This window comes from Formica exsecta, unplaced genomic scaffold (assembly GCF_003651465.1).
Source record: "Formica exsecta isolate Colony F162 unplaced genomic scaffold, ASM365146v1 scaffold363, whole genome shotgun sequence".
Classification (NCBI taxonomy): Eukaryota; Metazoa; Arthropoda; class Insecta; order Hymenoptera; family Formicidae; genus Formica; species Formica exsecta.
The window spans coordinates 931,806-957,758 of record NW_021850877.1 but is presented as its reverse complement, the minus strand read 5'-3'; the positions used below and the strand labels follow the sequence as shown (position 1 = coordinate 957,758).

The 25,953-nt window shown below is 39.4% G+C and overlaps 2 protein-coding genes across 4 annotated transcripts in view; one reads left to right on the top strand and one right to left on the bottom strand.

Annotated features, from left to right (window-relative positions):
- The window catches only part of LOC115238948 (neurexin-4), an 11,497-nt gene extending 2,832 nt beyond the window's left edge, over positions 1-8,665 (top strand). Inside the window, exons 1-10 of one of the 3 annotated variants that reach the window (XM_029813180.1) lie at positions 851-972; positions 1,560-1,756; positions 3,007-3,148; positions 3,242-3,612; positions 3,699-4,037; positions 4,112-4,586; positions 4,659-4,988; positions 5,065-5,370; positions 5,506-6,132; positions 6,209-8,665. In XM_029813180.1, the coding sequence (XP_029669040.1) occupies positions 1,610-1,756; positions 3,007-3,148; positions 3,242-3,612; positions 3,699-4,037; positions 4,112-4,586; positions 4,659-4,988; positions 5,065-5,370; positions 5,506-6,132; positions 6,209-7,062 (3,591 nt within the window). In that variant the 5' untranslated portion in view covers positions 851-972; positions 1,560-1,609 and the 3' untranslated portion in view covers positions 7,063-8,665. Of the gene's footprint in view, positions 1-775; positions 973-1,559; positions 1,757-3,006; positions 3,149-3,241; positions 3,613-3,698; positions 4,038-4,111; positions 4,587-4,658; positions 4,989-5,064; positions 5,371-5,505; positions 6,133-6,208 lie in introns of those variants that run through there. The other 2 variants (XM_029813179.1, XM_029813178.1) reach the window with 2 other exon arrangements.
- Positions 8,666-8,994: 329 nt separating this feature from the next.
- LOC115238954 (protein trachealess) overlaps positions 8,995-25,953 on the bottom strand; it is an 88,637-nt gene continuing 71,678 nt past the window's right edge. The window contains 10 exon segments of the mRNA XM_029813195.1: positions 8,995-12,062; positions 12,167-12,291; positions 12,324-12,477; positions 14,248-14,354; positions 14,568-14,761; positions 14,906-15,027; positions 15,142-15,334; positions 16,311-16,400; positions 17,416-17,492; positions 21,153-21,391. Of these exon segments, the coding sequence (XP_029669055.1) occupies positions 10,702-12,062; positions 12,167-12,291; positions 12,324-12,477; positions 14,248-14,354; positions 14,568-14,761; positions 14,906-15,027; positions 15,142-15,334; positions 16,311-16,400; positions 17,416-17,492; positions 21,153-21,391 (2,662 nt within the window). The 3' untranslated portion in view covers positions 8,995-10,701.

Here is a 25,953-nt window from a genome sequence, read left to right as displayed (position 1 = left end):
ACTCTTTCCATTAGATCCACAGTACACGACTCAATATTTTGCTAAATCTGAAAAGTCGTAGCTTCATTGACTATTCAGAAGATAATATTGAAATATTAATATAAAAGAGATAACGTTTTTCAATAGATTAATATCAAAAGGTGGATAGTACTTTTTGTATATTAATTTAACTGCAAAATAATAAAGAGTTAAACAATATATAATTTTCTATTTCTTTTTATTAACCTAACCTAACTTTAAACATCTTATATATATAACTCTTTCTATATTTATATTACAATACAGCTTAATTACAAGAAACACATTAATGTAACTTTATATTTATAAATAAATATAAACATTAATGTATCTTTTTATAAATAAGAGCAGAAAAAATCTGATTTGTCACAAAAATTTAAAAATTATATAATTTAAATGTAAAAAAGATTGTATTTTGATTCTAGAAAGTGTCTATATGATGTAATTGTGTTAATGAATTCTCTATGTTAAAAATTTAATCCATCTTTTTTTCTTGTGAATTTTGTTATTTAATTTCTGAGAGAAATTATTTTATATGCACAAAAAATGTTCTGCATCCTACTTTATAGTTTCAAAAGTTTGAATTAGCACAATAATAGTTTCTAGTACAATCATATAAATTAATCTCTGAATATAAAAGCAAGATACTGTTACAATCAATTCTAATTATATTTGGCTATGTTCTGTCCCCTTACTTGTAAGCGCTCTCCTTTAAATTTACTTTGAGTTGCATGCATGCACAAATGTTGTGGTGTAGGCGGAAACGCATGGACAGCTAGCAGCTCCGATTTCGGTCAGTATTTAATAATCGACCTGGGCCAAGTCATGAACATCACAGGCGTGGGGACTCAGGGCAGATCGTTGCAGAACGAATACGTTATGGAATATCGTATTGGCTATGGTACTAATGGCCTCGATTACGTGGATTTCAAGGAAGAAGATGGTCACGCCAAGGTAAACTCGTTCTCGCTGTCGTGTTAATTTTTCTAATTCTTGTTTTGCTTCTAACGAGGCATGGTAATTAATATGCGTGAAATTGCTAATAACACAAGCTCGCTTATGCACGCTTATGTAGACAAATATTGTAATAATCTGTATGAGAATTATGTGTATAGAACAATATATGAGTTTTACATATATTTTATAAAACTTTATATATCACGAATAAAAAATATGTAATCAGGTTTGTTACTGGTAAGTATCTTGATGTGCTTTATATAGACTTACACGAGAATGCTTTGCACCAATTATTTTTTCTTTTATCTCATTTCGATATTCATTTTATTATTTTTTCTAACATCACACATAAATGTATACATTTGAATGCAAAGTGAGATATATTGAAAAGAATATCTTACATAATAATTGAGTGCAAAGGTTACTTGGAGATATAGTTCTATAATTAAAACAGATTAACTAGCACAAGAGTTATACACGAAATAAACTAAACTCATGATCCTTTAACTATTCCTATAATCCGTTTGCTCGCTTTGCTTCCACCTTTCTTCTCTTACACATGGACATGGAGCTGGGCTTTACAGGAGATTCCACGTGGTCACCAGTACTTAGCAGTTACGATCAACATCTTACTATGGAGCTGGGGGACAGATATCAGATACGCAGCATTGCGACGCGAGGGCGGGCTCATACTAATGAATACGTGACAGAATATATTATCCAATATTCTGATGATGGTCAAGCTTGGGCCAGTTATGAAAGCCAGGATGGTGTAGATGAGGTATTAACTTCAAGGATCGAGCCTAAAATTCTTCTATTTACATATATAGAGAAATGTAGTTTATAAACATTTTTAAATTATATATATATGAGAAATATTTTATGCCAATGTAATATTATTATTGATAGAAATGTATACTTGGAATATATATTTTTTTTCGTTATAATACTATTAAATCGTAATATGAAGTTATCTTTTTATTTAGTATATTTAAAAACTTTTCTAGACAGATCTATCGTGCGATTTTTAAGCAAATGCACAATAAATTTAATTTCTTTTTATCCTTCTATATACTTTGGTAACAACGTATTATAAAATTTCTTAATTATTTCTCTTTTCGTAGAAATACTGTAAAATATTGCATTAACGAAATGTTTTGCTGTATAAAAAGCTTTCATGTTTTGAACGATACTGTTTGGAATCTTCTGTTCTAATCAATGCTATTGTGGTTAAAAAATTTAAGATAGTTACAGTGTCATTATGATAATCGAGAAGAATAATTCTTATGTTAAAATTATAAACGGACCGTGTCATGTGCTTTTGTATTGTTAAACAATTTATTTTTTTCTGGACATGAGAATAATAGAATAAATTTCGAATATTCTATATTCAATGATAAAGCTATTGATGGATGTTTTTAACGTCCAAACAGAAAAATTATAGAAGTAAAATGTATGAAATTGATCAAAAAGAATAAAAAAATGTTTTGCTTCTCGAGAGTTTTAATGACATTATATCTATAGATTTTGTGGGATTATTATATATCCACTTTCGCGTCTCTTATCACTAACAGTCTAGCTGTACTAACGTACATGTTTGTGTAATTAATATTGGTTGAGAGGGGATATTCATTGCATTTATTAAAGATTGAGAGATAAAAGTTATTCAATAATCATTATTTCAATGTTTGAGCATGTAATATGCAATCAAATTAAGGGGCCATCAAAACAATTTGATAACTCCTTTAATGTATAGGCTTTTCAAACTGGTCTGGAGACCAGTAGTGTTCCTAAATAACGTGTAAATTTAAGAAATTAACTTTAACAGTTCTTTGTACACTTGTTACTCTTTTTATTAGGATTTACTTTTATCTTACAGCATGCATGCAATTTACTTATATTCTGCATTATTGTCGCGGCATTAATTATTGACTGGCACTTTAATAACAAAACGGAAAATATTGATTTAGTAATAGTAGAATTGCATCATTAAAATGTTGTTTTTTTTTTTCATTTCCTTTCTCTCTACAGATGTTTAAAGGTAATGTAAACGGGGACAGTATAAAGCTTAATAAATTTGAGGTACCGATAATCGCGCAATGGATAAGAATAAATCCAACACGATGGCGGGACAGAATATCGCTGAGAGTTGAACTCTACGGATGCGAATACGGTATGAAATAATGATTATACGTACCTGTCTTTTAAATATGCCATTTAAAAAATGCGATAAATTTAAAATAATCTAAATCATTTGTTATTTCAGTGTCTGATGTTGTCGCCTTTAACGGATCGTCTCTCATACGGCTGGATCTACTAAGGGAGCCTATCGAAACCGATAGACATTTTATACGTTTCCGCTTTAAAACAAATAATGCCGATGGTGTATTAATGTATTCTCGTGGTACGCAAGGTGATTATATAGCCTTGCAATTACGAGACAATAGAATGTTACTTAATATCGATCTCGGGTCCGGTATTATGACGAGTCTGTCGGTTGGCAGTCTCTTAGACGACAATATGTGGCACGATATCTTAATCTCGCGCAATAGAAAAAATATTTCCTTCTCTGTCGATAGAATATTAATCAAGGGTAGAATAAAAGGAGAATTTCATCGCCTGGATTTAAATAGAGAAGTGAGTAATTTTTTTTTTAAACGAATGTAAAATATTTCAAATATTTACTTAGATGCACTTGAATTGAATGTCTTTTCTTTTTTTAGCTTTATATTGGTGGTGTGCCCAACAAGCAAGATGGTTTGGTAGTGAACCAGAATTTTACCGGTTGCATAGAAAATTTTTTTTTAAATTCGACGAATATAATTCACGAGATGAAGGAAATGGACATCGTAGATGAGAATCTGAGATACCATAGAATCCATACACTTTATAGTTGTCCGGAACCTCCGGTGATACCTGTTACGTTTTTAACTCCCGGATCTTTCGCCAGACTGAAAGGTTATGAGGGTGTACCGTCTCTGAACGTTTCTCTCGCATTTCGAACTTACGAAGAGCGAGGAATAATTCTTTACCATCGATTTACGACTCCGGGCTATGTTAAGGTTGTCTTCATCTTCATTAATCCTAAAACGAAGTTGAATTAGTAAATGCAATTAAATTTATTTTTGTTGCGCAGCTATACCTGGAAGAGGGTAAATTGAAGGTCGACATAAAGACAAAGGATAACCCATTTGCGATTCTGGATAACTTCTACGAAAAATTCAACGATGGAAGATGGCATCAAGTAATCTTGACAATAGCGAAAAATTCTCTCATCTTAAATGTCGATGGGCGGCCAATGAAAACGGAGCGTCTTCTCGATATGTTGACTGGATCGTTTTATTTGATCGGCGGTATGACCGGCGCCGGGAGCAATAATGGTTTCATTGGTTGTATGAGGATGATAAGTATCGACGGGAATTATAAATTGCCGACTGACTGGAAGGAGGAAGAGTACTGTTGTAAGAACGAGGTCATTTTCGACACTTGTCAAATGGTAGATCGTTGTAATCCCAATCCTTGCAAGCACTCTGGTGTTTGTCGTCAAAATTCTGACGAATTCTTTTGCGATTGTGCCAATACTGGATACGTGGGCGCCGTTTGTCACACCTGTAAGTATCCGTTTCGATAATGTGTAATGTAAGATATCTTTTTACTAAAGTTGATATTATAATTCTACACAGCATTAAATCCTTTATCGTGCGAGGCATATAAGAATATGAATGCGGTAAATCAACGTGCAGAAATTAAAATCGATGTGGATGGAAGCGGACCTTTGAAGCCATTTCCTGTCACTTGCGAATTCTTCACCAATGACCGCGTTATGACAGTTTTACGTCATAGTAACGAATTTTTAACTCCCGTCGATGGATTCGAGGAGCCTGGCAGTTTTATACAGGATATTAATTATGATGCTGATATCGATCAAATAGAAGCTTTATTAAACCGATCTATAAGTTGCAGGCAAAGGATAAATTATGGATGCAAACATTCCAAGCTATTTAACTCCCCAGGTACTTATATATTTAAATATCTCGCGTATTGTATCTCCATTTATATTTGTATTAACTTTTGGGATTACATTTTCAGTTTCTCAGGGTGATTACTTTAGACCGAACTCGTGGTGGGTGAGTCGGAATAATCAAAAGATGGATTATTGGGGCGGTGCATTGCCTGGATCGCGAAAATGCGAGTGTGGTATACTTGGGAATTGTGCGGATCCTACCAAGTGGTGCAACTGCGATGCTGGATTGGAAGGATGGTTGGAAGATGGTGGCGATATTTCAGAAAAAGAATATCTTCCCGTTAAACAATTACGTTTCGGCGATACGGGTACACCGCTCGACGAAAAAGAGGGTCGTTATACGTTAGGCCCACTTATTTGCGAGGGCGACGGTAAGTTTATCAACTATCTTTTTCCATTTCACAATAGATATATAGAGTATAATGAATACCGATAAAATTCATTATTAAATTAATTTTCAATGGCATGAATATAACGTATCTCTCCGTCGTTATCTTACATTGCAGACTTATTTAAGAATGTAGTCACATTTCGCGTCGTGGATGCTACCATCAATCTACCAACATTTGATATTGGGCACAGTGGCGATATTTACTTTGAGTTCAAAACCACTATCGAAGACGCTGTGATAATTCACAGCAAAGGACCCACCGATTACATTAAGGTTTCCATAAACACTGGAAACCAGATACATTTCCAGTATGTGGCTGGCGGCGGGCCGCTCACTGTGAGCGTGCAAACATCTTACAGGCTGGCCGATAATCAATGGCATTCCGTATCGGTGGAAAGAAATCGAAAGGAAGCCCGAATTGTCATCGACGGAGCACTAAAAAACGAAGTGCGAGAGCCACCAGGTCCTGTGCGAGCGCTTCATCTCACCTCGGACCTTGTGGTGGGAGCCGCCACTGATTACAGAGACGGATTTGTCGGTTGCATAAGAGCACTGCTTCTCAACGGCCAATTGCAGGATTTGAGAAGTTATGCCCGGCGCGGATTGTACGGCGTTACCGAAGGTTGTACGGGTAGATGCGAGAGTAATCCTTGCCTCAATAATGGCACATGCCATGAAAAATATGATGGATATTGGTGCGACTGTCGATGGACCGCGTTTAAAGGATCTATCTGTGCGGACGGTAAGTACAAAAGATACTTGAGTACAGAATTAAATCTATATTAGATGATCTATTAATCTTGTTTGTTTATTTTCAGAAATTGGTGTGAACATGCGACCCAGTTCGATGATAAAATACGACTTCATGGGCAGCTGGCGTTCCACTATCGCTGAGAAAATACGCGTTGGTTTCACGACGACAAATCCAAAAGGATTTTTACTTGGTCTCTTTTCCAACATTTCGGGAGAGTATATGACTATAATTATTTCAAACAGCGGACATTTACGCGTGGTATTTGACTTTGGTTTCGAGCGGCAAGAGGTCATATTTCCATACAAGCATTTCGGTTTAGGACAGTATCACGATATCAGGATCGGCCGGAAAAATTCAGGCGCGACTCTGATAATGCAGGTTGACAATTACGAACCGAGAGAATTCAATTTTAACATAAAGGATTCCGCGGACGCGCAATTCAACAATATCCAATACATGTATATCGGCAAAAACGAGTCTATGACGGAGGGATTTGCGGGTTGCATATCGAGAGTCGAATTCGATGATATATATCCGTTAAAGCTACTCTTCCAAGAGAATGGACCCATCAACGTACGCTCGCTCGGTACTCCATTGACCGAAGATTTTTGCGGAGTCGAGCCGATCACGCATCCGCCGTATGTCCTCGAGACGCGGCCGCCGCCACAAGTGGACGAGGAAAAAGTGAGAGCCGCGTACAACGAGACTGACACAGCTATTTTAGGAAGCGTACTAGCAGTTATTCTGATCGCGCTCGTGATTATGGCAATCCTCATAGGTAGATATATGTCTAGACATAAAGGCGAATACTTGACACAAGAGGACAAAGGTGCTGAGATAGCCCTGGATCCGGATTCAGCAGTTGTACATTCTGCCACTGGTCATCAAGTCCAGAAGAAGAAAGAATGGTTCATCTGAAATGTGCTGAAATGCATCACACATTAAATATGTAAGTGCTGGAAAGAAGTACACATTAACTTAATCTAAAATATTATACATAAACATTTCGATAAGGGTAATGACTCTTTTGCTCTGTTCAACTGTTATCTCTATTCACGTTTTATAATTTTGTATCAGAGACATACCCCATTGTGCGCATCATAGCCAGACAGAAACCAAAAAAGAGCTGGCCAACTTAGAAAAATAAATGTTTATGAATTCCACCGTAAGATTCGTAACAACTTAATTAAATTCAATTATAGTTTTGATGAGCTATATATTAATTATAGTGTGTTCGTAGAAATAACTTACTGTTATTTTTATTTAAAATATAGATAATCTATCATAGATTATTTTATGTTTGATGCGATGTCCCTCTATAAGACAGCGGAACACTGTTCGTCCCATAAAGGGATTTAATAAACACCAAAGAAAAATTTGCCGCTATCACCAATATAATTTTTGTAATAATTAATACAAATTGTGTTATGCTTTACGTGTATTACTTTGTATACATTTAGTAATAGAAAAGATAACTTATATTAAAATTAAGCTTCGTAGAATTAAATCTGAATTATGGCCAACTTTCAAGGATTCTGTCTCATTATGCGGCGTTCATAAGATCATTAGTATCATTTTATATTGTTTCTTTACGCATTTCTTGCAATTCTTTACGATGTAATATGACTGTCGAAATTTCATCGATTTCTTTTCTCACCAATTACCTTTCAAAAAATTATTACGGATAGGAAATGAACAATTTTCTTGCGTTACGTGCCAATGAGAAAAAGAGAGGAATTTCAATTGACTCTATAATAAATTTTGGAATGTGTATACCTTACACATTCCAATTTATATACGTTTTTATGATCGGGCATAAAAGAGAGTTCTATGTAACATAAGTAGATTCTACATGTACAAAGTTGTCTCTATTCTATAAAGGTAGATTACTTACATTTATATAAATAAATATATATATTTTGTTCTTTCTTTTTTCTCATAACAGTTCACAGTATTAGTTGTAATGTCTACCGTCCAAAGTGCGTTTAACACTTTTTTTTTAGAGTTATTTTATTTTTTCACTCGTTTATATGATTATATTTTACAGATTATATTTTACTTTTTTTATATATAGATCTGCAAAAACTGTAGTAATTTAAAATTAACATAGCTCTAAGGAGATAGTAATTATAATAGTTAAATAATAAAAACAAAAAACAATAATGATAATATAATATAATAATAATTATATATATACTAAGCATTGCTAATGTAATACACCATGAAAGTGTACATAAGTCATTTTTATACAAACAGCATACTCGTCTTATTTTTTGCTATTAAATCGATATCTCTTGTACAACGATTGCTCAACAGGCACGAAAGCAACAAAGATGCATTCAACATATTTCTGTACGAACATATCGCTATATGATACTCAGGCTTTGAAAAGAACAATAATCTCAATAACACAATATATCTTTTTTTATATAACCGTATAAAAGAGAATGAAATCGATTAAAATAAATCAGCTATGACGTTCTGTATTTTCTTTGCGTTTTTTAAATATATTTTTAAATGCGCATTTAAGTTTTAAAAGAAAATTTATAAATTTGTTAAAAGAAATGATATATCGGCAATTTATGCTGAATGATTCTCCAACTATAAATATTCAGCTTCGATATTACTTACCCACATTGAACATTATTAATGATGCCTAATTACTTATGGCAGATTTACACACAGATTCGTCTTGTCGAACGCTGCTGTATCCATGTATATTACCAGTTGTGTGCTGTAAAAATCCTCGCTTATAATCTTACGAATATATTTCGTACAAAGTTCTAAATCGGCGAAAGCCTACGGAATAAAAATTGAGTAATGCTGGATGAGTGAAATTTTAGGCACGTAAGCTGTATTTACACGTGTACTTGTCAAAAACAACTCGTCGAAATTTAAACATTAAAATACAATAACCTTCGTAAAAGAATTCGCTACCTCCAGAGCGCAATGTTGATTCTTATCTCGCGTTTACGCGATACGTGTCCCTTCGATATTTAACACTTGTCTCTCTAATCTATACCTAGAGAAGGTAATATAGCTAGAGCAATCTCTCTATAAATATACATACAAATGTCTCTTGTCCTTAATAAGTAAAGAATCTCAGTGCGTATTTTAATAAAAAGTGTCTATTTTTAATATCACTCATGTTCCAAATTGCTCTATGGTGTTTCCAACATATATCATAATTATAACGCAACCATATATAAATTTCGTGTTTTATTCTCTCACGTATGTGCCAGTTTTGCGTTGACTGGCATTTGCGATTTTCTATCCCACACGATCGTCAAAACTAGATATAATTAAAATGCGAATTGCGGCCACGCAACTAGTCATACATAGAATATCAAGTCCGAGAAGTCGATCCGAAAAGTCGTTTGTAACTTTCTCAGAAATTGTATATTGAAATTTAAAACAATAAGTTTGCAACAACGAATTCTTTGGGACAGATCAATTGTACTACTTCTAACAAAATTTAAGTAACAAATTAAATGTTCAATTGATTTGAAAACAGTCCGCGCAAATCGATAGAGATAGCGATTTCTCTCAAGTATATATGTAGTGCTTTCTTCAAACACGCTTTGTATTATACCGAGATAAATTTCGTCAGTGTTTTCTCTTACAGAATTAAATCGAAACGTTAAAGCGTGTAAGGATTTTGTACCGGTTCGCCTTTGATGAAGGGAATCATCCGCACAAAGAAATATTACGATACAACATATTCCAAGCACCGCACTCGAGCAGTGATTAATTGCGCTCGATTAATAATATCTAACCCGGCGCGAAAAGACGAAATTATTTCCTCGTTGTCTAACGATATACAGTTTGTTCCCCATACATTTTAAATGACTCATACGAATATCCTTGAAATTATTGGTGCTATTGAAAATGTTTTAGACAAAAATTGTATAGTTTTGAGGAAGACATAATCTGATGTTAAGTTTCTTGACTGAAAATAATATTGAAAAAATAAAATTTTTAATGGAACTACTTTTGTATGCATTAATCGATATAGTTTTTATATTAATCTAAAACATTTTTCAATATTATCAATAATTACGAAGATATTCGCATACATCATTTAAAATGGGACACCCTATATATCATGTATATAATAAATCGCGAATCCCTTAACATATTGCGATCTCCTTGAGCGTCGCGTCAAATTACTTCGAACACGCACGGTGAATACGCATGAGTTTCGGTTGGCTTCATGCTTTATATACGCAGATACCTCCGAGAGAAGTCAACATATATATAATAATTTATTCATTATATTACAATAAATCGTTCTACACATAATGGAGAAGAGAGCGATTGTTACAGCGCGGTCGACGCATCGGGACGCGCGGCGCGGGGTCGAGAGAAAGGATCGGCGAGAGATTGAGCCTTCTCCCGGTCCCGAACGACGAAACGAGGATCGCTCGCCGACGACCGCGATAGCGACGAGATAGCGTATCACTGATATGCACTGAGGGAGAGGACTTTGGGTTTAATTACAGTCGCTTAAGTACACGCGTTCCGCGTAACGGGCGGTACAATCTACGAGTGGGGCCACTAGGACGCCGAGGTGTACCAGCCGTTTGCCGTCGACTTGTTGCCCGGATGATAGATGTGGAAGCCGGCGCTACCAGCCGGATGATGGTAGAATTGCGGCTGCTCCGTCAGGCCCGCCGAGGCATACGCCGCTGCGGCGTCTAAGGCACTCGGATGAACAGTGGCCGAGTACACCTGGGGTTTCAAAGGTAACGGCTGGGCCGGTTCGTATTGGTGACGAAGAACTGGATCCGTATACGCTGACGAGCTCTCATAGCTGTTTATCACGTTCACGGAATGTAACTGCTGCTGCTGTTGCTGCTGCTGTTGTTGCTGTTGCTGCTGCTGTTGTTGTTTGTCCCGTGGCGAGACCGATGACGGTGGCGTCATCGCCGAATGATAGTCCACCGGGTAGCCAGCGGTGGCGGACGTATACGACGAAACAAGACTGGTGAAAGCGTCGGCGCAACTGGTACCGTTGGATCCCTTTTGATTGTGCGCGGCGAGTACGAATTGGTGTTCACCGTACGTACTGGAGCCTTCGGAGCCCGGCGGTGTAGGCAGCGGTCCGTTAGGAGCTGTCTCGCCAGGATAATAGATACCGGTCGACACGGGCGTCCGCGTACCGCCGCTTGACGTGATTCCATGCACATTAGCGCGTATCACGCTTTCCCGATTGGCCGCGTAGAGCTGCCTAAGAAGCGCGGAGGCAGGTAAGGGCGCAGCAGCCGCCGCCGCTGCCGCTGTTTGCTGCGGACTCAGGTGGCCCAGGTGATGATGCGCGCCGATCCATTGTATTGTGCTACGTTGCTGCTGCTGCTTCAGCAATGCGTCCGTACTAAAGTCCGTCGGTTGATGGTGGAGAGTCGCCGGTGAATTCGATTTGTTCAATGAGCTACCCGGCAGATGCTTCGACATAGCCTGCTCCAGATCCTTTACCGAAGTCCCCGAGGTATTCTCGGCCCCATTGTCAATCCTGCCGCTGTCAGTGCGACGGGACTTTGGGCTAGTCGAGCAGAGGGTCTGCTCAGTCGTCGAGATCGAGTGCGTGGACGTCGCGCTAGGGCTGAGGGTCCGAGTCGCCCTCTCGCTGTTCGACTCCTTAACCGCCGTCGCCTCCTCCTCGTCCTCCTCCTCTTCGTTAGAGCTGCTATCGTCATCGTGGATTTTCCGCTTGTGACCGCGCAGTCTCACTACAAGCGTGCTAATATTCCCGACGGCCGTCTGCGATGACTCCTGCTGCTGCAACTGGGCTATATTGTCGTGATGCCGACTACCACGCTTCTCGCTTTCCGACGCGCGGCTCTCCTCTCGCTCCTCGGGTGGCGACCGGTGCGATTGCTCCTGATGCTGATTCGTAGGGCCGCCTCGACTACGACCCTCTGAAATCGAAAGTCGCAACGAATATCGCTTCAAGATGAGTACTTTCCGGGATGCACGATCGGTGAAACTGTAACTTTTCGCTAAGTCAAAGAATGTTTTGTACCTCCTCTATCAGCATCCGGCGATCCGTTCTCCGGATCATTCCCGGCCGTATCTTCCCTCTTCACGCCGGTGACGCCGTCCTCCAATTGACAGCAGTCCATAATTAAGTTTTCGTATTCTCGGCCGCTATCGGAAAGACAAGTGCGATAAAATTTGACATTAAAGTGAGTTCATCATTTCTTACTGATTTATCTGGTAACTCACCTTATGACGAATTACACACGACGGTGGCGCACGTCTGCAACCACGTGTATCCACCGCTCTTGTTCATCATTCGATAGTAATGCGTTAGTACTTGTCCTTTATGGATCACTAAAATCAATCATAGCTAAATGTTTTCTAAAGATTTCGCGATCTATCATACTGAAATATATTGATAAAAGACATGTGAATATAGAATAAATTCTCTTATTTTTCTAAACTTTTCTTTATATTTCTTCGAAAGTACATGTATAATTAGTGTCGAAGCTACCGTTTGTACGATGAAAAAAAGGTAAGCATTTTATATATTGCGAATACTGATTAATCATTCGTTTATTTGGGGTGTATGTTCGATTCCATCCCTGTATAATCTTCTTAGAAGTGTGCGGCGTCTATAGCCTTCATCTCGCAAGAGATAAATAGTCCGTCGTTAAGAAAAGGTACTTTTTTTTTTTGTTTAGCTGATTGGGACACAAGCTGTGATTATCCACGATTCTCCGTATAATTGTCTTTGACAATGCGCTCGTTTCTACGTTGAAAAATATTTGTCGCTGTTCAAAGGATCGAAATGACAAAGCCACTTTTAGGATACACATCGCGAATACTCTTTTCTCGTAGGAAATCCAATATTCCCATATTAAAAAATTTCACAACTATCTCATTATCGTGTCACGAAGATGAAATCGATTAAACGAGACAGCGATATCCGATATGTGACGTTTTACAAAAAGTCGCGCGGTTACTTACGCGAATTATTTACCGAATGATCATCAATGAGAAACATTATCCCCGCCTACGCGGCTATTATCTCTGATTTGTGAAACGTTCAAATACAAACAGATACGTACTTACTAAATCTGCAAGCGGTCGCGCGCAGTCGAAAAGACCAACGTATTAATACTTTCGTGCTTTTCTCTCTTCCCGGACAGCTTTGACACCCCATCGCGCTCTTTCACCGAAGTATTTTCCTAGAACAATAGGAGCAAGAAATTCTGCGTGGCAGATCTATCGACCTTGTTTATTGAAAACGTATGTGTATGAATAACACGTTACGGCTTTAGTCTCGTTAATCGTTTTCCGGGTACAGACTGCGCAGCAAAAAAATAGAATCGAATTTATCCTTACGCTGTGATAGAGAAAAAAGCTGTTTCATTACGGTCAATTAAAACAATTTAATCTGCACTTGCTATATTTAATTAGCGCTCTGACACACGTTTTTTTTTTTTTTACGTTTGTTATAGTATAAAGAGATTTCTCGATTCTTGCGCGACGGAATTTTAATTTACGTTCTCGATCCTTTGTGTATCTTTGTTACGATACGCTTTGTCCGATTCGCTATTTTTTGCAAATTTTTCCAGCTTATTTTGCGTCGAAGATCTTATGGTTGTTATCTCTTTCTTTTAGCTATCTTTTGTTTAATCTTTATATTTTATTTTATTTATTATTTATTGAATCTCATCCTCCCTCTCTTTCGAAATTTTCATTCGAGCGTATTATTTTAATTTTATTCAGACTAATCGGCGAGAAAAAAATGCCCTTAAGAGGCACGTCGTACATGTTGAGGAAACCGACGAAAAGTTACATTTAATGATCATTACGATATTAGTATGACTGTGGATTACAACTGATTGTGAGCCGATGATAATTGACATTCGTGATGCACGCAATTATCGTTTGAAGGATGAATTTTATTCGGAATTCACGCACACGCGTGTGGTGCATTCTTTCGAACATTACACAGAAAACATTAGGGAACGCGAATAAAGACCCCCTCGTGTGATTTTACGCGATCGTGCAAACGGTACTCAGCGACTTTATTACGAGCGAAGATTGATAACGGCGGATATATAATTCATGATGGCTATATATATATATACTCACGATCTATGTGAGACTTTCGCAGACGATTCGCGTCCTCCCCGTGACACAGCGTGTAAAGATTCTTCCCCGTTAATTCGTCGGCCGTGTAGTCCAACAATTCGGAAACCCTGAGGACACGAATTGCAAAAGCTTCTATTATAAAACGGCCCCGTTATTTATAATCTTATCTGTTTTACTCCTCTTTTTTTCTTTCTCTCTCTCTCTCTCTCTCTTTATATGTGCAAAAATGTACAGAATATTTTTTATATATTTGTTTAAAAAAAAACGAGAAGGAGAGAGCCTTTGCATCTATATTTAAATCGTGCAAGAACGGTACTCACTTTGGTTCGCAGTGCGCTATCCGAAAGTCGAAACTGATCCGTGTGACGAACATATCGGTCTCGAGACGAATTTCGTGTACACTCGGCGGTGGAAGCGCGATGGCAAGCCCGACCATGCCCATCAAGGGTGGCGCGGACTTTCTCGTATGGCTAAATACGAACTGTGGCCTCAAACGACACAGCAACAATACGACCTGCGTATATGCGTGCGCGTGTAAAAATATATTTTAGTAACTGTATACCGTCGTACGTCAAATCGTGTTAAAATTAAGCACATGGGTGAAAACGATCAAATGTATTGAAATTTTATTACGCGCGAATATATTTTTTATACTTACCCGATAACCCGACGATTTAAAATGACACCCCCTCTTCGTCAGAGTGGATTTCATCCTGACGCAAAACGCTCGGTCGTACCCCTTGTAAAGTCCGGTCGGCGTTAGCGCCATTACCGAGGACACTGAGGATACAGGAAGGAATTGAGCCTTCAGATGAAATAATTATGTCGTATATCTATTATATTGTGTGTTTACTGATAAAATGCGCGCATTTGTACGATGACGCGGATAGTTACCGTCGGGATTTGCGGTGGACGACGAACCGTGATCTTCCGACGCGCCGCTACTTGGCGAGGCTAGACCAGAGTTGGATGAATGCGGTCCCGACGTGCTCGTCGACGACGCGAGTCCTAGACCAAGCTGCTCGGCGACCTCGGCGTGATCTTGCTGATGGACGTAATCGAAAACGCTTGACCCCGTCATTTCTACCTGAAATTAAGCAATGGTCTTCTTCTCGTCATGAGGGGACTTTTTTTTTTTCTTTCGTTTCGGTGATTCGGAAATAAACGCTCTGCCGGAGACAGGATTAAATCGTGCCTCAGCCAGACGGCAATCTTATACACGTTTCGCTATACGAGAATTTCGGTTCCGGCGTCGCGCCCGAGACAGGGGGGTACGTAGGGGATGCCCCTCGCGAAGAAGCGCGGGGAAGCCGACCGCGGCCGCGGCAGCCATGTTTGTGCCAACGTCGGCTTTCCGTCGGTTTTCCGAATCCCCGAAACACCCTATTGATTGCCCCACGAGCTTCGCAGGAACCCGAGAGCTAGTACACCGGTTACCTCCCGTACCACCTCGCTCGCTCTACCCCGCGCCGCTTCTACTCTCTTTCCTCCCCCCGTCTACCATCTCGCTCGCGGCATTAGGAATGGCGAACACGCCGCCGTGCAGAGACTACGTGAGCCGCATGCGACCACCTCTTCCACCCGCCGCCATCCACCCATCCCCTTTTCCCCGTCTATGTCATGCTCGCCGTCGTGCCAGCCAGTATGGCCGCCAACTCGTACAACCTTCTCCTCTTTTCCTCCCTTGACCTCTCCTCCTTATTCTTCTCTACAACGCTATCAACTTTTCCTCCTCCTCCTCCTCCTCCTTCTCTTTCGCTACCTCTGCCACCATCGCCACCACCACCACCAGCATCACCACTACTACTTCAACGTTTCAACCTCCTTCTCTTCCGTCAACTTTTTCCCTCTCCCCCTCCATATACCTCTATACCTTTCTACTATCTCTGGCCTTCCGGCTGATGGTACACGTTGCATTCGTACACGCTGGCGTTTGCTTTTTATTCGCTTTCGCTTTCTCGTTATCGTTATCACTTTTCTCCCGCGTACCCCTAACCCACGCGTCCGCCCGTCTCACCCCCATCCGGCTTCATCGATATCTCGCTACAACGAGCCACGCTTACCTGTGAGAGGCCAAGATATATCGAAACGGTCTCGGATATGTACAGGAATCTGCCATCAGCCGCGACAGCCATCGCGAAGCCGTCCAGGGACTAGCGACAGAAAATATGAGACACTTGAGGAACTCCAGATCGAATATTCCCGGATACGAAGACGTTTTTTCGAACGTTTATATAGTTTATATAATCTACCGAATGTCGATAATCTTACGTTTCCGAATTACATTTTGTATATGTTTAATATATATGCTTCAGATATATATATATATTTAAATTCGTGCCCGATAAAACTCATATATAATAATTATGATTAGAAAATGTAATGGGGAAAAGATACCAATACTGACATTTTGTTTTTTGGTTTTAGCCTTCGACTTGAAGTCCTACATAAAAAAAATTTATATTCACATAATTTTATTAGACTGCACTCTCAGATTATATCAGTTTTTATAATATCGCTTTAAAATTAGTTTTTCACAAATAGCCCTTTTTTAAAATGCATGAAAATTGAAATTTGCAAAATTGATCCTTACAATTAATATACCTGCTGAAAACTATAAAAACATAATAAAAATTAGGAGAAAAATGTATAAAAACAGAAATAAAACAGATTTAGAACCATGTACAATAACGTAATATTGTCGACAATAAAAATGCTTCATTATCACTATTTAGATTATGTAATTCGCCAAAAAAAAGAAATTGTGAATTTCAATAATTCTCGATAATCCGATTTATTATTAGCATATAAACAAGCACGAAATACGGCGTCTTCTATCTATAAAATTTTCTGATATGTAAATAAATTAATTACGCGGAGCAAATTCATATCAGTTCTGATAAAATACATTTGATTGATGACAAATAAAAATATGTCGATTTTAGAAGATCTCTGTGTCGGTTCTGATATTTTTTCTCTACATTTCAGATATATTTACTCAATAGATTCGTGAAATTCTGATTAGAGAATTTTACGAATTTAAGAAGCCCGCGATGTAATGATATTTAAAAACAGAATATTAAAAAATCTTAGAAATAGAAAAGAATACCCAATTCATTTAATGCATTATCACTTTTATCGTTTGCGGCGTGAAGAAAGTAAACTTACTTGTAATATGTGGGTACCTTGATGAATTTCGAAATGATCTATTGCTGCATTTGTCGATGATCTGACTCGGTTAGCACCTGCGAATGAAAATTTTATTAATACACGACACACCGTGTCCAAGATATTATAATATAGATATAATATACGAGTAGCTTTTTCTATCATTTTTAACTAAAATGTGAATTTCTTACAACAACGTTTCACAGACAGTGTAATAAAATTTTTATGTTTAATCGATACAATTATCGCGTTCAATCTGATTCGATATTATTCACCGTCGCTCGGAGATCTGAAATTTCTTTAGACAAGTGTCAGGTGACGCAATGCTGAACAGTTACGACCAACTGGCATACGCTTATCGAGAAAGGTATCCTCGATTGATCAGCGATACATGACTCATACACGGTGTACGCGCCGCGCCGAATTCGACCCCTTTTGCGCCTTCTTTTCTCCCCTCGTTTAACAAACAAGACGCAGGCTACTTCTTACCGTAATAATAATCCTACGCTCCCCAGCAGCCCCGTAATGAAAGACTTAGAAGACTCGATCAAACTTGGCGCGCGAACCGCTTAATCTCGTAAGTCCATCGGGATGAGAGACGGAATGGCTCGACTCGTCCGGCTGACCCTAGCAGTTCGGGTTTTCGGTCAACAAGGTAATGCCGATATTTCCTACCGTATATATAAGGCCGGACTTTGGGTCTAATCTAACTGGATTTCGTCTCGACGAATGCCTTTGTTCTCCTAATCATAATGCCCCTTTCGTCAACGCGCTTACGAATCCTCGCGCACTTAAGAATCCAGTCTTTTCTCTCGCAGTATGAAGAATTGATGATTTTAAGGAATTTTCTTTGAAAAATATTTAAAATTAATCTTTTTGACATTTTACATGTTATTATCGATGTTTAAATAATCGTCAGGATTTTTAAATCTTGGATATCTATTTTTTTTTTTTTCAATATGAGCTTTTACACGTAGCGTGTTCAAAAATGCATGCTTCGACGGGGTAACATGCTGCTCCTCGTATAATCGTTTGAAATGAGAAAAACTTGGTCTAGTTTTATTCCATAGAATAATTTTGAGATAGTGCACCTTCATTAGAAAATATTAACAAGGTAGTGTTATTTTAAAATTAGATATTTCAGAAAAATATTAAATATTAATTTTTTAAATTCTATTTAGGTTCTTTATCCCAAAAATATCCTACGGAATAAAATTAGATCGACTTTTTCCATTTCAGACAATTACATGAAGAGCAGCATGTCACACCGTCGATTTTGGACACGCTACGCGCAGAGGCTTATATTGAACAAAAAAAAAGTTAAATATCCAAGATTTAAAAATACTGGTATACTTTTTAAACATTGATAAAAATATATGTAAAATGCCAAAAAGATCAATTTCTAATATTCTTCAAAAAAAAAATTCTTAAAAATCATCAGTTTTTCATACTGCTAAAGTAAACCGGGCCCTTAATCCTTAAAGATCCATTTGGAATTGTATTCAATATATACTTTTTTCACGATCTATCAAAGTATTCCATCTTTTAGTCGAAGGTGGATTTAACACCTCGGCCAATCCTCGCGTCCGCCATTTATCACAATATTTTGATAAATATAACTTGACCGCGCGTATTTGCTTCTAGGCAGCTAGAAAAATATCCGCGCGCGCGATATTTCTGGACAAATATCACGTAATTGCCCCCGTCGATCGATTATTCTCGCCGAATACCTCGCGAATCAACCGGTCTCGAAATCTCGAATCATTTTACTCGGTTAAGTCGAGAAGCCTCGTACCCTGGCCCTGACACATGCGGCGTACTGAATAGAAGAGGGGCGGCACTGGATTTAGTTTGACGAGGAGTTGCGGCAGCGATGCGCGGCACCTAACTCAATTTCGTTAGTTTAGTTACATTGGCGGTTGGTAACGCGAGGCCTTGCGCGCGTACAGGGGTTGTCGTGATTAGATTTTCATGCGGATAGTGGTAGACGCGAGAGAGAGACGCACCTATACCTAAGCCTTTATATACGTACCCGCGTACGTGCAGAACCTCTCTCTAACGTTTTTCGCGACCCTCCCGCACTGTAAATATTAACTCAACCAGCACCCACCCTTGTGCATTCCGAAAATATGCGGCGGCTATGGAGCAAGTAAGGTTTCCCGACAACGCTGTCTTTACGATTTCTCCTCGCGGGGGGAAAGGATTTTTCTCGCGTCGAGTAGACAAGGCTGTATATCCATGCGATTTTCAATCAATAATAAGTCTGTTCCTTTCTTAAAAATCGACTTGACCCGTATATAAAATCTATGAAATACATAAAGCTACGAGGAAGTAAGGTTTCCCGACAATGCTGTCTACGATTTCTCTTCGCGGGGGGGAAAAGATTTTCTCGCATCGAGTAGACGAAGCTGTATTTATTCTACGCAATTTTCGATCAATAATAAGTCTGTTCCTTCCCTAAAAATCTACTTGACCCGTATATAAAGCCCGTGAAATATATAAAGCCATGGTAGAGCGAGCGTAACGATATATCTACAATAATGAAGAAAAAGATTGTGAAAGAGCGACGAAGCGAAAGTGCACTAAAATAAGCCAGTAGCTCTACTCCCTTTTCGCCAAATGAAGCACGAAAATGAAAGAGGCTCGCGGCGATCTTATCGCTCGATGATTGCCGACAATTCTCTATTACTATGTATCTCTAGAAATCTCTCGCCCGGCTGCATGGTCACTGGAATTATAAAGGATATCTCGAAAGCTCGATCTATCGTCGGCGAGCCTGCGCATGCTTCCTTAAGAAAGCAATTGTCCAATTTCGTTCGATATAATCCTAATAGTTCTCGTTTCATGTTACTATCAAAGTATTTCAATATAGTTGCGAAAGACGCAATATAAAGACGAGATAGGCGAAAAAAATTCTTCTCATCCAAGGCACATTCGTATAAATCGAATGATGGCACGCGAGACAGGACGCGTCGATTCTGTCTGACAATAGAAGAGACACGTGTCTGTCAAAAAGAGACCGTTCGGAGACAGATCGAGTATTCGCTGGCTTTGACGCGATTATAACGCGGTTGCTTCCCTTATTTTTGCTTCTACTTTTATTTCTTCTCCAACTTATATATATATTTAATTTGTGTAACATATTAAATTATCAATATACAAAATATATGTGTCGAGAAATGTCAAGTATACATGTATTACTCGTACGATAAAATATTGTGTGACGATACATTTCGCGCGTGTCCGCCGCAATACCAATCTACTCCACTGCAGACGACGCGAGCGTAAAGGAATTATAACGCGCCTGACTTCCTCTCTTATTCTTATCCCTGGAGAGAAAGTTAGGTTCACGGAATATGGGTCCTGATCCCCCCTATTAACAGTCTGGATGACTCCCCCTTTTCGGAGGTTAAACGCTGATCCATCAAGAGACATCATCGGCAGATATATCTTCATCGAGCCGACTACTCGGATTATACATATGTCTATCGTAATAAATTAAAACAAAATGTTTCCCGCTCGAGATTGCGATATTCTATCGCGCTTAAATAGATAGATGACAGAAATAAGAATAAGAGAAGAATCTTTCTCGTATTATATATTATTTAATTATATATGAATATTAATTCGATCGCAAATTCAAATTCAAATTCAAAAGACAGGGATCAGGATCCATGGTTTTTCTCGTCGATAAATAATGTAAATGTGCGCGAATCGCGACTCGTACTTTATCTTACCTTTGACAGATTTGCTGGGCGGTGGACCGTCGCGGGACCACGGCGGATCGCCGTGACTGGAGAAATCGCGGAGTTTGAGATACGAGATCGTTAGTCTTATTATGGAGGCTTTATCCAGCTGGGAGGTAATGGCCGCCGGTAGAGGAAGCATTTTCGCGAGCTCGTAGAACTCAAAGTTCTCTTTACCCCGTCGCGACCTCGCCGCGTCCCGGCTCTTCTCCTTGCGCAACTCCAAGATGCTGTAATTCAAACACACACGCACAGCGGTTACAGGCGGCGAAATAATGCATTTCTTCGACGGATTATAAAATTAAACGTTATCATATGTGAATGGCGATTCGCCATGTGAGCATACAGAGTAGTCCCCAGAGAGAAAAATAATTCCGAATATAAACGAATGCTTGATCCTCGATTAGAATTGCTAGCACGAAAGAGTTGTGAGCTCTACGGTATAGCTCAGCTGTTTTCATTCGACTCGGGACTATCGATTAAAGCGTTAACGGTTCGATAAATATTCCGACGCTTATGGATTCGGGGTGATAAATTGGTCATAGAGAGAAAGACGGCGATCGGCCCGCAAATTCGCTTCATACTTTCTGTGTGTGCCGCGTTCCTTTTAAGGGATCTTTGCGCGCGTGTCGTATCGCGACGTGTCTCCCTTAATGGCGAAGTGTATTGGGGGGTGGGAGTTATTTCGCGCAAATGCGTACAGCGTATATACGGTGGCGAAGCTGAAATTATGCGGTCGCGCAAATAGGTATAAAGGTGAAGAGGCGTGGCGATAGTGTGTGTCGTGGTGTGCTACCGGCATACATTATTCAAAAGCGCTATGAAGCTCGTGTTTACTGACAAGCCGGCGAATGTATCTGCGAGAGAGTACATCGACGTAACGTCGTAACCACGCCCCGGTGGACCGGCCCCTCGGTACTGGTTTTACATTTAAAACTGTAAACCACCGGCCAATGAAACGGTCGGAGTTTGCACGAAATCTGTGTGCACTTCTTGGTAACGCTTGGTCATTAACCTTTAGCGTACGCTCTTATCTTATATGCCGCGCGAATGGATCCGCGTTAAACGCTTCTCCCCAGAATGTGCGCAAAGATTTTATTAAATTGTGATAACAATATTTTTTTTCATTGTTATTTATGTGTATTTTGCGAATGCGAGATTCAAGCGCTTTGTTTTTCTCATTTCAAACGGCGATTAACTCTTTTTGTTCGCGAGAGCACACCGGTAAACCGAAAAATGGGCAACCGCGCGCGAAATCTGTCCCCAGGAAGGCATCAGAGTTAAGAGTTTAGCCCATTAACTAACTTCCGTAGTTCTCCGATGGGGACCGGAGGCTTGGCGGAAGCGTTCGTGTCGTGGTCCGGAGCCGAAATGATTCGAAACGCGATGGGATTTTTATTCGTTCGCTATTGCGTTTAACGACTGTAAAACATCGGTTTCCCTACCTACCTACCCGAGCTTGTCTCTCCCTCGCGCGAGATGTGCCAACACGATGGTAACCCATTATGACCATTCTCGGCTGCGAACAGGGATCGGAAGTCGTAAAAACGGAAGGAAAAGGAGGGGAGAGAAGGAGAGAGCATCCCCCCTCGATATAGTATAAGCTGCCACACTGTGTCACAGAATCTTGTTTCGGTATTTCACAGGCATTCCGCGACACTCGATCCCTCTGCCCTCGGTAAAGTTTCGTTTACAGACAGACTTTCGTTTTCGTCCCAAAGGGATAATGACAGATTCTTCCCTTTTCCGTGGCCGTGTTCTCAACGAATGATAGACTGTATTGTACACTTTGCATTCGGGCTTTCCTCTTATTTGTGATACCGCGATCACTTGTTTCGGCTGCATCAAATGCACACACACTCTTAATATTAATATAATATATACTTGATCCAAAAAAAAATTAGATGCTTTTTCTCAAATAAAAATACACCGCTGTCCGTCACGGAAACGCGGGCCAAATCGACGAGATGATTAAAAGCCGAACATCTCTCCGTCGATGATTGGCAAAGATAAAGAATACAAGAAACGAAGGGCGGCAGCTTTCTTTGACCGCGTCGAATCTATCCCCCAAGAGGAACGGAACTTGGAAAAGCTAAACCTAAACACACGGCCACCCTCGTCCGTTCGGCCAGGCTCGCGAGGTAAAGCGTCTGCAGACGTGTGAAAATAAAATTACGCCCAACTTTCGGTCAAATTGGTTGGAATTGGGCGGCAGCGGTGGCGGCGGCGAGGGCTCGCGAGTCCCGAAAGTCCCGCGGGACCGGAGATAGTGGTCCCTCTCGACGCAACCATCGCCGGGTATATCCTTAGCGATCCTCGAAAAAAGGCCACCGAGAACGCCGCTAACGTAGCGTCCTCTCGCCTTCTCTCAAAGTGCTGCCCATCAATAATTCAGCAGAGAGCTATGACGAGCTCTCGCCCCTCGGATATCCGCGACAACCCTCCGTTTCTTCGTTCTTCGCGGATTCGAATCGTCGAGTCGCCACCACCACTCGAGGTACGAGAAATGGCAGCTGCGCGTAATAATCGGCCAGATTACCGTGCGGATAACATCGTTTCCCTATGTCGATGGAATTCGTGCCGATGGAAAGCTCTCGCGAACTCGATACATGTGCGGCAGATCGCTTAGCATTATCTCTTACTTATATTCCTTTAATATAACAGAGGATATCTATTCAAATCTTGTAAAAAAATTCCTGTTTTCTTGTAAAAGCATTCCCTGTTTTTCCAGGTACTTTCATACAAAAGTACAAGTAAAGAGAATATTTTAAAGATTTTTTTGATGCGACTTTCTAAAATAAGTTTTTCTAATGTTTTTCACACTCATACGAAAGAGAAACTCAGAATGATTTAAGTTTTAAGTACTAGATTTGCAAATGTACTGAAAAAAACTAAACAGCTTGTGTAAGATAAATATTTTTCACTTGCATAACATCTTCATTTTTTTATCATTAAAAATTTCAATAAAGAATATTGCATATATTCAATATTTTGTTAAGACATTGAATATGTATAAACAGAGATAGATATATATTTATAATATATTTCAAACACATAATTCACTTAACTTGCCGACTGCTTACAATATAGGAGCAAAATTATCAAAGAAAGAATTTTTTTAAAAATTTCCTAAGTCCTATTAAAATTCCATGACAATTCCCTGATTTTCCCAAGTATAAAAGAAATCCCTGATAATTCCATATTTTTCGTGTTTTTCCAGAGAATAGATATCCTGTAAAAATAAAACTTTACGGAAGGAACACCTCAATCAGTATAATATATGACTTCAATAAATGACAATGAATTTCTCTAAAAAATGTATGAAAAATGTCAATTTCTTACGATATATTTACTACACCTTGCAGTTAATAAAGATAACTTGCAATATCAATATTATTTGTATCTATCTCTTTCAGATCTCTTTAAATCATGATTTTATTTCCCACACAATACAAAAGTAAAGTCAGAAAAATGATTATTGCAAAAGATTAAATATTTATCTTTTACGAAGATTGTCATTTCACACAAAGCGTTTTTTTTTTTAGCGCTACAAGTAGTATTATGGGAAAATTCCCCGACGATGATGGTCTCCGAGTTTTCCTGAATATGATTTCTCAGCGACAGGAGGAACGGGAAGTGAGAACGGTATTGGCAACCGTAGAAATTATAATGCGCGTCGTAACGCGGGCTCATCGACTAATTCAATTAAACGATTCATTTGCCGGTCCCAAGCACCACCTGAGGGTATGTCCCGCTCCGTCTGTATTTCCGCGTCTGTGTGTTCTCGCGTCTCCGTGTACGTGTGCGCGAGGAGGAGAGAACGTGAGTCGGAAAAGGACCTTCCAACCTACTCCCCGGAGAGCCGTAGCCTCGCGCAACAATACAATGCTCCTAATGTTACGGCTCCAGTTTCGACATAATTTTCTTTCGCGGCCCCGCCGGCCCGAGGGTGGCTATCGGATGCCCGGGCTTTTGTAGCGTTTCGGCGAAAAATGTCATTTCCGCTGACCGTCCGATAACGAGGAGCGAGGAATAAGTTTTACGCGCGCTGCCCGCCGCGATTAGATTTCGAGACCGGCGTCGTAAACTTCACTCTTAGACGACGAAGGTGGATAGAGGTGGAGGAGGGCTCTTTTTCGATAGCAATAGCGACGCTTTATTTCGCAAACTTTCGAATTCATCCGACATATAGTCAGTTCCGAAGAAATCAACGATGACGATAGAATCGACGCGATTTGGCAAACTCTTTCGCAAAAGCCGCTGAAAAAGTATTGCGACCGCTTGTCTTTCGCCGCTTATGTTTTTATCCGATGTCATGAATTATTCACGATACATCCCTCGCTTCTAGTGGACCATAGTCCGCGATTTCATTCATGATGCAACGCCTGAATCATGCCGAGTTTTATAAGCGAGTGCGAAGGAGATAATGTCGCGTGTGTAAATTCGCAGTGTGTTGCGCAATTAGGCATAGGATAAGGTTTAGGACGCATTGCCGTTGAATGCAACAATGGACAAAAGGGAAAAATTACATTTGGGCCATTTTTACGGTCGTATCACAATTTTCCAGATTGTCACGCGCGCGCGTCTGTTGATATAAATATTATTTCTTTAGCGACATTATTTTATTATTATAACGTTAATAATATTATATAAAATTACTCCGTATATATGCTTTGTATTCTAATATTCGTTGTCATATGACAGACAAGGCGAGATACAAGAGAGGAAATGCTTTTCACAGAACAGGGCGGGATCTGAATGGAAGCGGATGAAACAAAAAGAAAAAAAAAAA